At 46.3% G+C, this 13584-nt stretch overlaps 3 protein-coding genes across 3 annotated transcripts; 2 read left to right on the forward strand and 1 right to left on the reverse strand.

The window, feature by feature from the left end:
- Nucleotides 1–3853: 3853 nt before the first annotated feature.
- H6S33_007717 (uncharacterized protein) lies at nucleotides 3854–4730 on the reverse strand (the record flags this gene model as incomplete). The annotated part of the gene is made up of 2 exons (XM_044839061.1): nucleotides 3854–3970; nucleotides 4032–4730. The coding sequence occupies 2 exons, from the start codon at nucleotides 4728–4730 to the stop codon at nucleotides 3854–3856; spliced, it is 816 nt and encodes a 271-aa protein (XP_044688590.1).
- A 1157-nt stretch (nucleotides 4731–5887) lies between these two features.
- Nucleotides 5888–6687, forward strand: H6S33_007718 (uncharacterized protein; the record flags this gene model as incomplete). Its single annotated transcript, XM_044839062.1, has 5 exons — nucleotides 5888–5983; nucleotides 6030–6164; nucleotides 6247–6275; nucleotides 6328–6489; nucleotides 6543–6687. The coding sequence occupies 5 exons, from the start codon at nucleotides 5888–5890 to the stop codon at nucleotides 6685–6687; spliced, it is 567 nt and encodes a 188-aa protein (XP_044688591.1).
- A 5217-nt stretch (nucleotides 6688–11904) lies between these two features.
- Nucleotides 11905–12195, forward strand: H6S33_007719 (uncharacterized protein; the record flags this gene model as incomplete). Its single annotated transcript, XM_044839063.1, has 1 exon — nucleotides 11905–12195. One exon carries the CDS (start codon nucleotides 11905–11907, stop codon nucleotides 12193–12195), a length of 291 nt encoding a protein of 96 aa, XP_044688592.1.
- Nucleotides 12196–13584: the final 1389 nt, after the last annotated feature.

Genomic DNA, 13584 nt, shown 5'->3' on the forward strand with positions numbered 1-13584 from the left:
AACGAGGTTCATGGTATACCCATCGGTGATCAGTCATAGGATATCACTCACTCCTGAGACGTTACTCCATGTTGCACAACAAGCTAAGATAAGTTCGTCTAATGCACTATTTGAGTGGGTTGAAACATAATCTTGACAGGCCCATCCTACTCTATGGTTGCGGGGATTCTTTTGTTAATAGACGGATAGACACACCATATTAGTAAAATCTGTGTGCGCCTCCCCTTCGTTGCATGAGACGCCATTGGACTTTACCCAATCAATCTAAGCAGAGATCTGCCACCACGATATCAAACGAATTCCTATGTGCGTAGGAATCGAGCTTGTGAAAAAGCAATTACACACAGATCTATCTGTACTACCATCGGAATTCAGTCGCCTTCTGAAACAATGGTTTTTATCCTTGTAAGTAAACCTCGCTGAGTTATTATACACCTCTGGAAATAGATTTCTGATGGATATGAGGTTGGACTTGCGGAAAAACGTTCTCGCGGCAACATAGCCTATAATAACGATACTGCGAATTGGTACTGCGAATTGCGAGTGGAGACACGGATTGCAGTTTGAAATGTTCTGCGTGTGGGACCCGGAGGCTGGTTTTCGATTCTTGACCCGTGTCAATAGTGTTCTAGTATGCAGCATATAAGGTTCCTTTGTGGACTAGTGCTAGTGCAGTGTGGGAACATGCTCAACAATAAGCTACAAGCCAATGGCCTGAGGTCCCGTCAAAGTTTTAACACCCACGCCGCAAATCATCTTTGATATTATAAGGGCAGCTAGGCTGACATTTTATTCCTTGCTTGGATAAAGATCATGGGATTCTTCTTGGAAAAAGAATAAATACGAAGCAGGAATAGACGAGTAATTATGCAGGCCGTGCTTATCTTGGGACGACGACGAGAATGCAGAAAACTGCCGCCTCAGCCAGAGTCCAATGGTTTCTTTTTGGAAGATTGACAGTCTGGCCTTCCCTTGGGGCGTGAAAAGGGAGCGATCGAGACCGGGGCGTTCTGCGGCCTGATATTTAATGATGGTCGCCGCCACACAGCACTTGCCAAATCAGACTTGCGTCTACAGGCTTGTAGCTAGGGAACATGGTACTGAACAGTACATGGGAAATTTCGACTCCCAAGGCCTAAACACTCAAAGGCATGAGGCACGGATAATAGGCAAGCAATGATTAATGGTAGTGAATAGTGGGCATCGTGACAAGGTAGGGGGCCTTGTCTGTTTTTCTAATTACCATGCAAGGCGAATCCGGAAAGGGTTCAGCGTACGCAACCCTACACTCTAGCCTGGCATGGGAAGAAATACACCCTAATGCAGTGACTGCGGGGGGTGTATGGGACGGAGGTAGGCATTCTCCTAGTTCGATCTGATCCATCCTATGAATGGTTTAATTTTGGAGTCGGAAGTCGTCAGGCCCGAGTATAACCATTAAGATGCCGACAAGAAGATGCGATATTCCCTGAAACGTTGACTGTTTCCGAAGAGCGGCAGATTTTCGGCCATGCATGCGATCACGATAAGCAATAGTCCATGAATTCTAGAGAACCTACCGGTGGCAGCTGCGGATGTACTTTATTTGAAGGAAATAGCGAGCCTAGAGTAGATCTAGCAGATCCCATTGAACATACCCTTGCGTTAGCTGCAGCGGGAAATCCGTACGCTAGGTATATCCTGGGGTCGGAAGGACAAGACCCCAAAGGAAATATAAGCCGGGCTTTGACAACTTCGTAAGACATAGAGAGCAAAACACACGATATTATGGTTTTGACCACATGTCGATGTTGCTGACTCCGTGCTATGATGTATTATTATTTTCTTTCAGCCCACCTCGTGGCATGTCAAATCACTATATCCATCTGCGCCCTGCAAAGATTCAGTGTTTTTGCCCAATCGCCCTCGGTGGCTGCTTGTTAACAGTAGGGTGCATATGCATCTCAGTTCCAAATACTTTTAGGGCATGTATCATGTATTGGAGTGACCAAGACGTCTTTTGGGCTTTCCTCCATAATGGATTCTTGCCAACACATGTACACGCGCACGCGGGCGAGTGATCGGACATGTAGTTACGTCAACGAAAGGATAAGATCCCATGAAGGGCAGCCAGTCACAATCAGTTATTAATTGCAATCAAGACTGCACAATAACTTTCCCCACAGACCCGCCTGTCACTTTCGGCGCTTATAACTTTGGGAACGCGAGCGGATTTCCAGAAAGAGTCCAGACAGAGGATCGGAGTTATTCCTAGCCAACCAAAGCTCCAAGCGTTGAAAATTTCAGACGTCCGTTCACGTGCTCGACCTGTGAAATGCAAAAGAATAAGTTTTTAGAATGCAGGAGCTGCGCCCAGCGCTGTCAACATGATTACTCGCTTAGGCAATTTCAGTCGAAAAATCTGCCTTTGTTGAGTGTATTTTTTTTTCCTCGTGGAGCAAAACCACAGCCATCGTGTGTCGTCCGTACATGCTTCCGTCCCGCGGCATGGGCCCTGTCAAACTGACGGGATGTGGATGATGGAAGGATGGGCTAGGGGGAGGCTGGGACTTAGGCTGGGTAGGGGGCCCAAATCAGCTTTTTGACGTTGCTTGGCATTCTCGGCAATCTAATCAGTTGCCTAGTCCCCTAACTGTTTCTCGGAAGATTTCATCACTGCCATAACCGTGGTTGCCGAGTACCGGACCATGGTAACACGCATCACATCATCAGATTCAAGATCGACAGTGACAGTTATATTAGATCCATTTATGGGGGGGTGGGGAGGCCGAGAACCTCTTTTTCTTGAAGGGGGCCAACTCCTTAAATTAATTAATCAAACTCAAAATAGCGTTGCTCTTCCTAGCTCTCACATGGGCGTTGTTGTCGTTGTCGTTGCTGTTGGGTTGAACGATTTCGATGCTGTCTGCACTGCATGGAGCGAGAACTCGTTATGGCAACAGTACCAGCTGCGTACATACATCTACATGTTACTCCGCTGCCACTGCTACTGTTGCTTCCGACGATGCAACATCTGCCTGCGTACAGGCTTGAACTTGAATTTTTGTCGGACGCACAATGTGAGTTGGAAAAGAAAGAAAAGAAAAAAAAACTTGATCACGGAAATTCTTCCCGAGGAAAGTCTACGTTTGTGTAAGTGTATGGAGAGTATAAATAAATAAACAGTCAGGCCAAAAATATAATTTAAAAACTTTTATATGTTTTTTTTTTTTCCCTCGCCCTTTCAACAGCGTCCCAAAAACCTAAAAATGCAATTATCCGCATCACAAAAACCCATATTTCTCCCAAATAATGTATAGAAAAAGAAAAAAAAGTGAAAAGGCTCTAGCCTCCATGAAACGTTAACAGTTACAGCTATACTCCTTGAGATAAAAAGGAAAATGAATAAAGGAAATAAGAATTTTGCTCGAGTGCAAGATAGAACTCCACTGAACCCTATGTATAGACATAAAAGAAAAGAAAAAACTAAAACCGGGCGGATCTGCTCATATCAAGCTGAGCATCGATTCCCCTACCTATACAAAACCGTGATAAAGTCCTTGTGTCCTCAAAGGACTTTGTCCTTGCCGTTATACGTGATCCAATATGCACCCCTCCCCCCCCCCCAAAAAAAAACCCCCCAATTCCCCAGATAAGTAAAAGATGAAGGTATTGAGACAAGAAAAAGGTCTGAAAGACGACTTCGGTACTCCAAGAGAAGTGTAAAAACAAAACAAAGAAGAGGTTTGTTCGATATTAAAATAACCGATTTTCCTAGCATACTTAAGTCTAGGTTGATATGGATGTGTCTATGACGGGGGAAACGCCTAAAACAATATAACAGAAATGCAAAAACGTGTCCGTATTAACGAACTTACTGGCTTGTGCCAGGGTTTCCCATTGAGTGGGATGGTTTTTGGTCGGTATCAACCCGAGCTCCCGTGATGCTTGGTAATCTTCGTCGGCGAGCATTGATGAACCAGTTTGATACCTGATGAATCCGAGTCAGTTAACTATGATCATAAAAGCTGAGGGTAACAATTGATACATACCTGGTTTATATTCAAGCCGGTTTGAGCCATCAACATCTGTTTCTCGTCTTCGGTTGGGTATGGGTGGTGTAAATGGTCATTCAACCAGCCCCGTAGCAAATCGGTGACATGCTTAGGCAAGTTCCCTCTTCTTCGCTTTCCCGGTCTGCCGTGATCAAAATGATCCATGGTCATATCTACAGGATGCCCAGCAGTAGAAAACGGTGATCGATTATCCATCATCATTGGCTGTGTTGATGAGTAGCCTGGGTTCCGTGGCGGCTGAGAATACGTGGGGTGTGAATAGTATGGAGAATATAACTGGTTTGGAGAAGAGCTCTGGTATGAAGGTGTACTGGATGTAGAGTATCGGTGATACTCCTGGGGGGATTGATATCGCATCTCACTGTCTACGGGTGATGTGTAGGATTGTTGGTTACTCTGTGTGAGCTGTTGTGTATGGGCAAACAATGATGGCAATGTTACGGGTAGCTGCGGCCTCTCTAACGGGTCTACATCGAAAGATGACCCGCGTGATGATGTTAACGATGCAACGGGGGGCAAGAATGGGCTCGCTCTATTATCGTTTGCGTAGTTTGACGAAGTTGACGAGACCATGCTGATTCGTCTCTGGTCTCCAGAGGAGGAGGTATAACTTGGTCCATCGTAACGAGAATCGGTGATAGGATCACTCGAAGCTGTCCGACCTGTCAGAGGCATATTGGGGATTGAACATGTTGTTGAAGCCGCCCTGCGATGATGGAAACTCGGTGATGATAGAGCAGGCATACTTGAGGAATCAGACACAGCGCTGGAAGGACTTTGAGAAACCCTTCTGTGTACTGAAAACGTAGGAGAACCCCGTTCAACCATCCTCCGCGGCATAGCATTTGAGGCATGTCTTTCTCGTGAAGGGTGTGAATGGAACTCTGGAATAGCCTTATCCCACCAGAAGGTATGTTAGAAAATGTCATGATGACCAGCCCCCATATAATGAAGAGAGTATTTACCTGATGCAAAGGTGGGAGGGACTGGTCGGTGCCGTGGAAAGTAGGTGAAGGACCCATTGTCATAGTGCTTGCCATTTCACTTCTGTGACCTCGATCGAGTGGGGATGTGTTCATATGGGGAATCCAAAGAAGATGTAGGTATCGTTTTCAAGGCTATATGAAGATTCGAAGACGTGGATATTTAACAGACTTTATCTGCTGTGGTTCTATTATTGTCCCTAACCAACAACCACAGTTAGTCAAACACTGAATGTGATGCCCACAGCGCGATAACTGTCGACGTAGTCCTGGATCCCCTGTCAAAGAAAACGAGCTAGCCCCACAGCCCGAGGTGAACCGTGGAGCTCATCAACAGCAATACATGGGGAATTACAGTCAAAACAGGAAAATGCACAAAACCCCAGTACACACGACAGGATATATGGTGTTCAGCCGAGTAAGGCTACCCTTGAGAAGCTATCGTTGCGAGACGGAAGGCGGGGCACAAGAAACAATCGGACAGAACACCTGCAGTGGTGAAACAATCCGTAACAAGGGGGCGGAACTCAAGACTTCCAGAAAGATGGGATCGGAATATTTATAACGCAAAAGGATATACGAAATGAAAAGGATTGGCACCCACCTTGGAAGAAATTTATGTGGGGATCAAGATATGGTAGGGGGGGGGGGGGCAGGTGCTTTATATCGGGGACAAAACAAAGGAAGCACCGATGAGTGTTTAAAAAAAGCCGGCTGTCAGGCGTGGACGAATCGACGCAATGGCTTTGACTTAAGCCTTATAGAGACTAGGGATTAAATCGCTGGGGGTGGCAGGAAGGAAGGGGTGTGAGGAAAGGGAAGACAGAATCTTGTTCACTTTGGGAATATATGGTAGGTGTTCGCTTGAGATGGAATGTCGGAAATTTCCCGATTGATTGCGATACCGAGAGTTTGGCAGATGGCGACAATGCAGTCAGTCAGTCAGTCAGTACCCCCTCAGCTGGATGAAGGAAGAGTTCTGACACGAAAGGTGAATTGTGATGCCCCAAGCACACGCACACGCACACACGCAGCAACACACAACAGCAACAGGAAGTGTCAGCAGCAACCAGCAGCAGAAGCAGAAGCAGGCAGCGATGGTGACAGAGAACGGTTCACGGACAGGGTATGTACCGTCTGTACCTGATAGGGTGAAATGAGAAAAAAGAGAAAGTAAGCAAGTAACAAGCAGAAGCAAGTAAGCACAGGTTCAAGGCAGTCAAGAACAATTAAAATTGTAACGTTGAGAGACGACCTCACAGAGGGCTTGCTTGCTTGAATGCTTAAAGAATCTCCCTAGGGCCAACAGAAAATGTGTCTGTGAAGAGCGGGAGGGGGAAAGCGTGGGAGGAAGAAGAAGAAACAAAAGAGGGCTGGGGAGAAAGAAGAGCAAACACAGAAGACCACTGTCGGAGCAGGGACGGCGTCATGTCGCGCAGAACAGCTGTAGAGTATGTACCGCTATCCCCTCGATGTCCAACCACCACTGAGCATTTACATCCAGAGTTCCAGCCGCCAGACGCCTTGCGTGGAGCCGATGTCGATCGCCACACGCACCTGGGCCTGTCAAGTTTATCGCTTGTCTTGTCTCGGGCTACTCGGCGGAATACCACCCAGAGGGAGACCCCAGGAGGTCTGTGTATATGTAAGGAGGGGTGCCTGCTTCTGCTCGCCGTCTGTCAGTCGAGCTGCTGACGCACAGCTGGGACGCTCGATCTTACAGGCAAGTTGGTGAGTGAATCCTATAATGAATTGGCTACTAGTTTGTACATAAAATCGAAATAAAGTACGGAACGACCAGACTCGAATACCCCAGCAAGCAAGACCTTGACCATACATCCAGACAGATCACAGAAAATAATAAACCAGGGATGAGGGACAGGATGAATGGGATGGACGAATGGATGAAAGATGGATGGATGGCTGGCTAGCTGGATTGACAAGGCCCTTGGGGAATATGCGCAGATGTGCGGCAGGTTTCTTCATCCTATCCTGGTTCCAAAAGGAACAAACCTCCCTCCACTTTCCATTCTTCTTATTCTTCGACTATTCTTCTCCTTCTTCTTTTCTTCACCTCGGTCTGGCCACAGTTTCCTGGCCGTCGAAATATCAGACGGCCTACAGCCCACACCTGAAACCGTACTGGACTGGTTACTGGATTTACCAGGCACTTTGAGGCTTGATCGATCGGCTCTCAAATGATGCCTCCATGATTGCCGGATATGATCGTCGAACCCAGGACGGGCATGGCAAAAAAGGAGAATGATCACCCCCCCCCCCCCCGGGGGGCCATCTGGGACAGGGCCGGAAAGAAAACAAACCGGGGTCAAATGAAGTAGAATAGGGTAAAAGGAACTTGACAGCTGCTGTGGACAAGGGAACCCTATGTACGTTGCGGTTTGAGGCGGAGACTGGCGTATGTCGCTGTTCCTTACCTTACCTCCCTAGCGCAAATTCCTTCTGGCGTTATCAATAGCTTCGAAATTTCCCACCAATTTTTTTTCAAGAATTAGGAATTTAGGCATGTATGCCACCACCACCATCACCATGAATTCACAACCACCCGGGCCTTTGTCCTGCTTTCGGTACCAATTCTCGGTCAATGATCGCCGACAGTTACTCTCTTTGGAAAAAGAAAATAAGGTCTAGGCTCCCTTGCTCACTCATAAGAATGGCGCGCAGTGCAGATAGCACGTCATTGAGAAAATTGACCTTTAAGGCTTTGCATTGTAAACGTGTGGGAAAGTAAAACCACCACCACCATCACCACCACCAAATGTGAATCAAAAAGATGCTGAACTCACTGAGATCTGACACCGTAGACAGCGACTGACAAAAAATGAGAAACTAGCTGGCTTATTTGACTATCATGCACATAACCGGGCAGCAGGGGCCAGATGATGCCAGCTGAGAAGGGGGTAGCGAACCGAGAGAATTCCGACAGGGATGGGAGGAGCGGGACAAGGGTGTGTTGACATGGTTGGCACTGGCAATTGTCTACCACTTGCAAGGGGGACCCCACCTATTACCGAGAACGCGATACGAACAAGATCTCTTTTTTCAACTACACCACACCGGATCTGGAAACGGGGAAGAAAAAAGAAAAGTTAACATATTTGAAGTGCAGAAAACTCCCTGAACAGAAAAAAAGGTTACCACGCACGGCAAATCTGCGCTGGACACCGAAGAAATTTCATCAGGGGGGAGTATCAACACCCATCCTTGCCTCTGTGTCAGCCATGAGTCTCATGGTTAAACTGCAGTAGGAACGACGGGAGGAGACGAACCTCATTCAAAAAGTCTGGTTAGGTGCACGAACTATCACTTGACTCCAAGTAAAGATTTGGCCCCCTCCACCCCCTAAGTATGTACCTCCCCCCCAGATCATTATCACGGACTGCTGTTATCCGCCCTTGACGTTGACCCAAGCCTGCTACTCTTTCATTATAAATCATTATCAAATTGAGCTAATAATATCTTGTAAAGTTTGCCGCTTCATATCAATCTCCCCTATAAAACCAACAAAGTAATAACGAAATCCGACGCTAAATACTAAAATGATGACCTCGGCAAGTCACCTTGGTTAAACATTCTAAGTAACCTGCCACCAACCAGGTATCCTGTGTGTTGTCAGCTGCCAAATTTTTAAGTGATTATAAGACAGCTACGAGTTATATTTTCACTAAAAGGGACAGAGGCGCCTGCGTGCCTGAGAGACGCGCATGGCAATAGAGCCATCAGCGGATACTCTGGGGAGCATACACCATGGGGAACGTCGATTTGAGACGACTATTTTAGCTTGGCATTTTATTTACCCCATTGTGGATTTTTCGCGAATGCTTCCCGTAAAGCAGAACGTTTCTAATGATTATGAGACAAGCTCAAAACGGTATTGCTATGGTGTAGCCCCGGACAAAAGAGGACACCCGCGTTAATGTCCTGGATCCTTGATAGCCCAGAACAAAAGTCCGGAGTAGTAGCCGCGCCATCCTCTGACCCACGGTCTCCAATGTGATGGACAGCGGGAGCATCATCGTAGACCTCAGTCGGCCGAAACCTGCCGAAAAAGCCACCTTGATAATGGTTCTTCTTTAGGATCTAGTATGTGCTCCCCAAGGTGCGCACGGCTATTTGGAAATTGTCATTTTGTTAGGGTTTCGGAACTATCTGGCCGAATGCTAGTTCAAATCGAAGGATGTGGTAGACATTGGCTTAGTGCACCCTACTTATTTGTAAACCATTTCATATAAATGTCGATCATTCGCTGAAATCAAATGATTGAAGATTCCATAAAAGGAATATCTGTAATAAATAGTAGGTAATCGCAAAATCTCTCTGTTTTTACTTGTATCTGCCAATCTCTGGCGTATTCCCTCGTCAATCGAGGAGAGTTTAGCGAGTAGATTTAGCACGCTGTGCCGCCACTTTTTCCAGAAATCCCTGTACTCTGCGTAGCCTGGACCCTGATGTTCATCCACTTCGTGTTAAATCGGGAAGCTTTTCACCCATCAGAAAAACTCCCCGAGGAACTTGCAGAGTTCCCCCAAAGCCTAAAAGAACTATCAAAGAACACACCTCGGCCGTTAGACACCATGTGGACTACCGCTAAGACCGGGCTACAGCTTCCTGTTTTTGTGCCTCCGCAAAACAGCAGCAGCCGTGTTCGACGTTCCTTGCCAGCTGTCAGACCAGGCAGAAATATTTTCCAAGCCATCTGGCTGAGACTTCTTTCCCCCAGGTGCTTTGGCCTCCTATTCACATGAACCTCCTGCCACTCACATGCAGTACCCAAACCCCTTATTTCTGTAGAGTACAGTAAACCGATGACCGCACATCTTTCCTTGGTGCTTGGTGTGATGCAATGTTAGCTTTGTGACCCTGGTTCAAAGGATTGACAGCTAGGGTCCGTACAACTGCTGCCCCCCCCCCCCCCCCCAGATCAATGAAAGATGCCCGGAACCAGCCTCATCATCAGAATCCGACCCCGTGTTAGAGCAGTTCCAAAGGGAAATCTTGACCTGCCTTTCGTCCCACTGCCTCCCACACACTTAGCTACTTCTAGATACTCCTGAAATACAGGTTTTACTTTTTTTCCCGCTCAGCAGTTTCCCTGATTTCTTTTTCGTGAACCCCCGCACTATGTGTACGTGATTGCCGAGAATCCTGTCAGGCATTTTTGATTGCGGAAGAGCTCTGTGCATACTAGATCGCAGCAAAAGAACAAAAGAAAGGATCGGCAGGTTATTGACTTTCGTTACCGACAGCCGACAGACATCGAGTCTCCTTTACAGTTACACGCAATCTTAGTAGACTTAGTCCCATATGTAACTTTGATTTTTACCAACAATAATCAGTAAACACAAAAGTCGAAAAGGGTCATGTTTAGCTGATTTGTGTTTGCGCGGGACGGTAAGGCACACCTCTCGATTATGAGATCCCAGCTACATGCAAGCATGGTAGAAAGCGCAGCAATGCTATAACCATGATAATTCTAATTCCTTTTTCTCTCTTGAGTGCTTGAATGGATGTAACAAATGCTGGTAGCCGGTGTCAGACGGCGGAGTTCCTTGGCGGCATCTTAACAACTTGTTCCCGTCGTGAGAGGCATCTTCTTGAGAGTCATTTGGCTTAACCAAAGCATTGGCGTCATCATTGAAAGTAGCAGCTGTGACGACTCAGGGTGTTCTTCCAGAACTCAAATTCTCCATCTACGACTAGGAGAAGACGTCCGAAGAAATGTCGCGCACACCTGCTTGCATGTCGCCGATACCCACCTTGGGCGCTTTTGTATCGCTGATCACTGGCAACCTGACAGGCAACAAGGGCCCCACGCCCCTCAATCTTGACCCGTCTGCGCCTCATCGATATAGTGCCAAATGCAAGCCATATTTTTTTCTCTTCATGCTGTCAGGATGTACGATCCCAGCCGGCCGACATACATACTCTAAAGTATGTGATGCCCATGTTGTGTCCGCAACTGGACATTTTCTATCAAAGCTGATAGGCGCCCACAAACCAATCCCCTCCTGAGGATGGGGAAACGATATCCCAGGTCGTTTTTACCTTGGTATGTTTTCTTTTGTTTATTGCCGATCTTCGGGAGCGCATTGGTGTACTAGGCTCAGTTCCATGCGCTAGAAGCTCTCAGCTCATCGGGAGTTCATCCAGCGTGTTCCCAAAATTCAACTCAGTTATTTCTTTTCAATGTTCTGGACTTTGAAAGCCACTGACCTCAAATTTCAGTGGGAAAGTTGGGAAAGAGTCTGGACTCCACTAGGCTCGGAGGAACTATATATCGATTAGTTCATTTAAGAGGGAATGACTAGTCAGCTCAATGGTTCCCAAACATCGGAGCTTCGGCACCTATTATGGCGGTGTCTCATTATCTCCCACAGTAAAACAATGTTATTACTCGTTTTATTGGCTCTGCTTAGTGGAAGTCCATCCGACATGTTAAGAATCCGTTATCATAGCCAGAGTTGGGAAACCGCATCGGAGGACCTAAAGTAGCGTGATATACATTCCGTGCAACAACAGAGATACAGTAGTGGAAAGACAAAGATGCGGCCCTAGCTTTGGCATTGGCAGCATCCGAACTCCGGCGTGATAGACCAGCTTTGCAGGCTTACCCCCGCATCTTCTGGAAGTATTCCCACACGTCAGCCAGCGTATTGTCTCGTCTTTGTCTTTTGATGCCTCGTGAAGTTTGTTTTGTTTCTCTGGGGCCACCAAGTTTCTGAGAGAGGTGCTGGTTGCCATGTGTTTCAGTGAGACACCAGAAGCCCGACATGACATGACTAGCCTTGACGGTAGTGGGTTGGCCTGGTTTGGTTTAGTTTGGTGTGAGTAATAGTCTCAGCCCGAATATGAAAGATGTGCTCATAGGCGACGAATCAATACGGAGGTTGGTATCTCCGTATTACCTTGACAGGATCGATGGAATTATCAAACATATCGATATTCGATTTGCCCATCAGGAACTGAAAGCAAAGTTTAATCGAATCGCTTGGGATTACATCAATCCATCGGTTTTTATCAATATTTGCAAATGCTGTGTCGTTGTCCAACACATACTCTCCCCCTTACACCAAAAGGCCCCATCAGTTGTTCAGATCCATACATCTCCTATAATCAAAAGCAAAGAGGCCTGCTATTGAATGCAACTCGAGCTCCTCGCTTTTTGCTCGGAAGCCGCGGCCCCTACAGCTATGAGAATCATCCACACACAGATATCAAATTTGACCTGCCAAATTAGATAAACCTTTGAAACGAGGTGTCATGACATCTAGTCATACTCTGTTGATTTCTCAGACATCGAGAAAACATGCGCTGGCCCTCTACACAAAAACCTCTGGATGCTTCTATCCAGTCTTCGACCAAAGTTCGGACGGAGACACAGCACGAACACCTTATGATGTTCGCGAAACTCAGAGACCTAACACGTTACTCGACGTTTGGCGATATGGTTTGCGCAAGATAGCCATTTAATGCGTTTTGGATATTCCATTTGAACTAGGTTGTATTCGAGCCACTCCAGTTGATTTTCTTTTCTCGAAGACGATATGGCATCGAAAACATTTCTATTTTGGCTCCAGGTTCTTTGATTGTTTTTTGGAACTAAAATAAAATGTTTGTGAGACGCTTACGACGTTACTCAGTGCCAGTGCTCAGTCAGATAGCCAGAAGTTATCCCTAAAGACGTGGTCCACCTCTGATATGCAGAATTATCCATGTGCCCGAGCAGATAAATAATTAGACCCTCTCTGCGTTATAAGAAAGTCAGCACAAGAATGGCCAATAATTTTTTCGGAAACGATCATGCATGCAAACATGAAAAGTCGAATTACTACCAGCTAGTGCTTGCAGCAGCAAATGCGGACGCAATATTATGCGAATCACGTGACGCCGCCGAGAGCTTGATCTGGCGGTCATATGTATTCAATATAGTATGTTATTGAGTCATGCTGTTTATCAGTATCAACGGGTTACAATTTATTCGAAAAATTCGATAAAGACATGTGGAAGCTTTAGCCTTCTAGTTCCCTTCCTCTGTGCCTTTTCGTTGTGGGTTATCGTCTTAGTTACACAGACTTGACGTGTCGTGACTATGAAGATTGGATTTCCGATACTTATATCGGAATAGAATTGACTTAATCAACCAATATTTCCATCCAACGGTTATGGCTTTCGATAGCACGCATCACATGTATTTTGTTGTTTTGTTCCGAGGTTCAGGCCGCATTCTTTTGGTTTTGTTGGGTATAATTTGGCCAGGTTATCCTTGCGGTGGATGGTTAACAACCATGGTACTCCCGTGTCGAGATTCAATAATTCTCCTTCATCTGTCTCTTTTCCCCTTTATTTTGATAGTTCGATTATTGGTATTTTGTTGTGTTTGAAGTTACTGTATTGTTAGTTGACAAGTTCGTCTGTGATCAGCTGGCAGTACCTAACCTTTCAATCAGCGACAGACCACAAATATTACCCCAGGCCACCAAGGCTCTCTTCGGATTGGGATGGTTCCATCGATCAAATGTTGACGAAGC

The sequence above is a fragment of the Morchella sextelata genome (assembly GCF_020137385.1).
Source record: "Morchella sextelata strain SCLS chromosome Unknown scls_24, whole genome shotgun sequence".
NCBI lineage: Eukaryota > Fungi > Ascomycota > Pezizomycetes > Pezizales > Morchellaceae > Morchella > Morchella sextelata.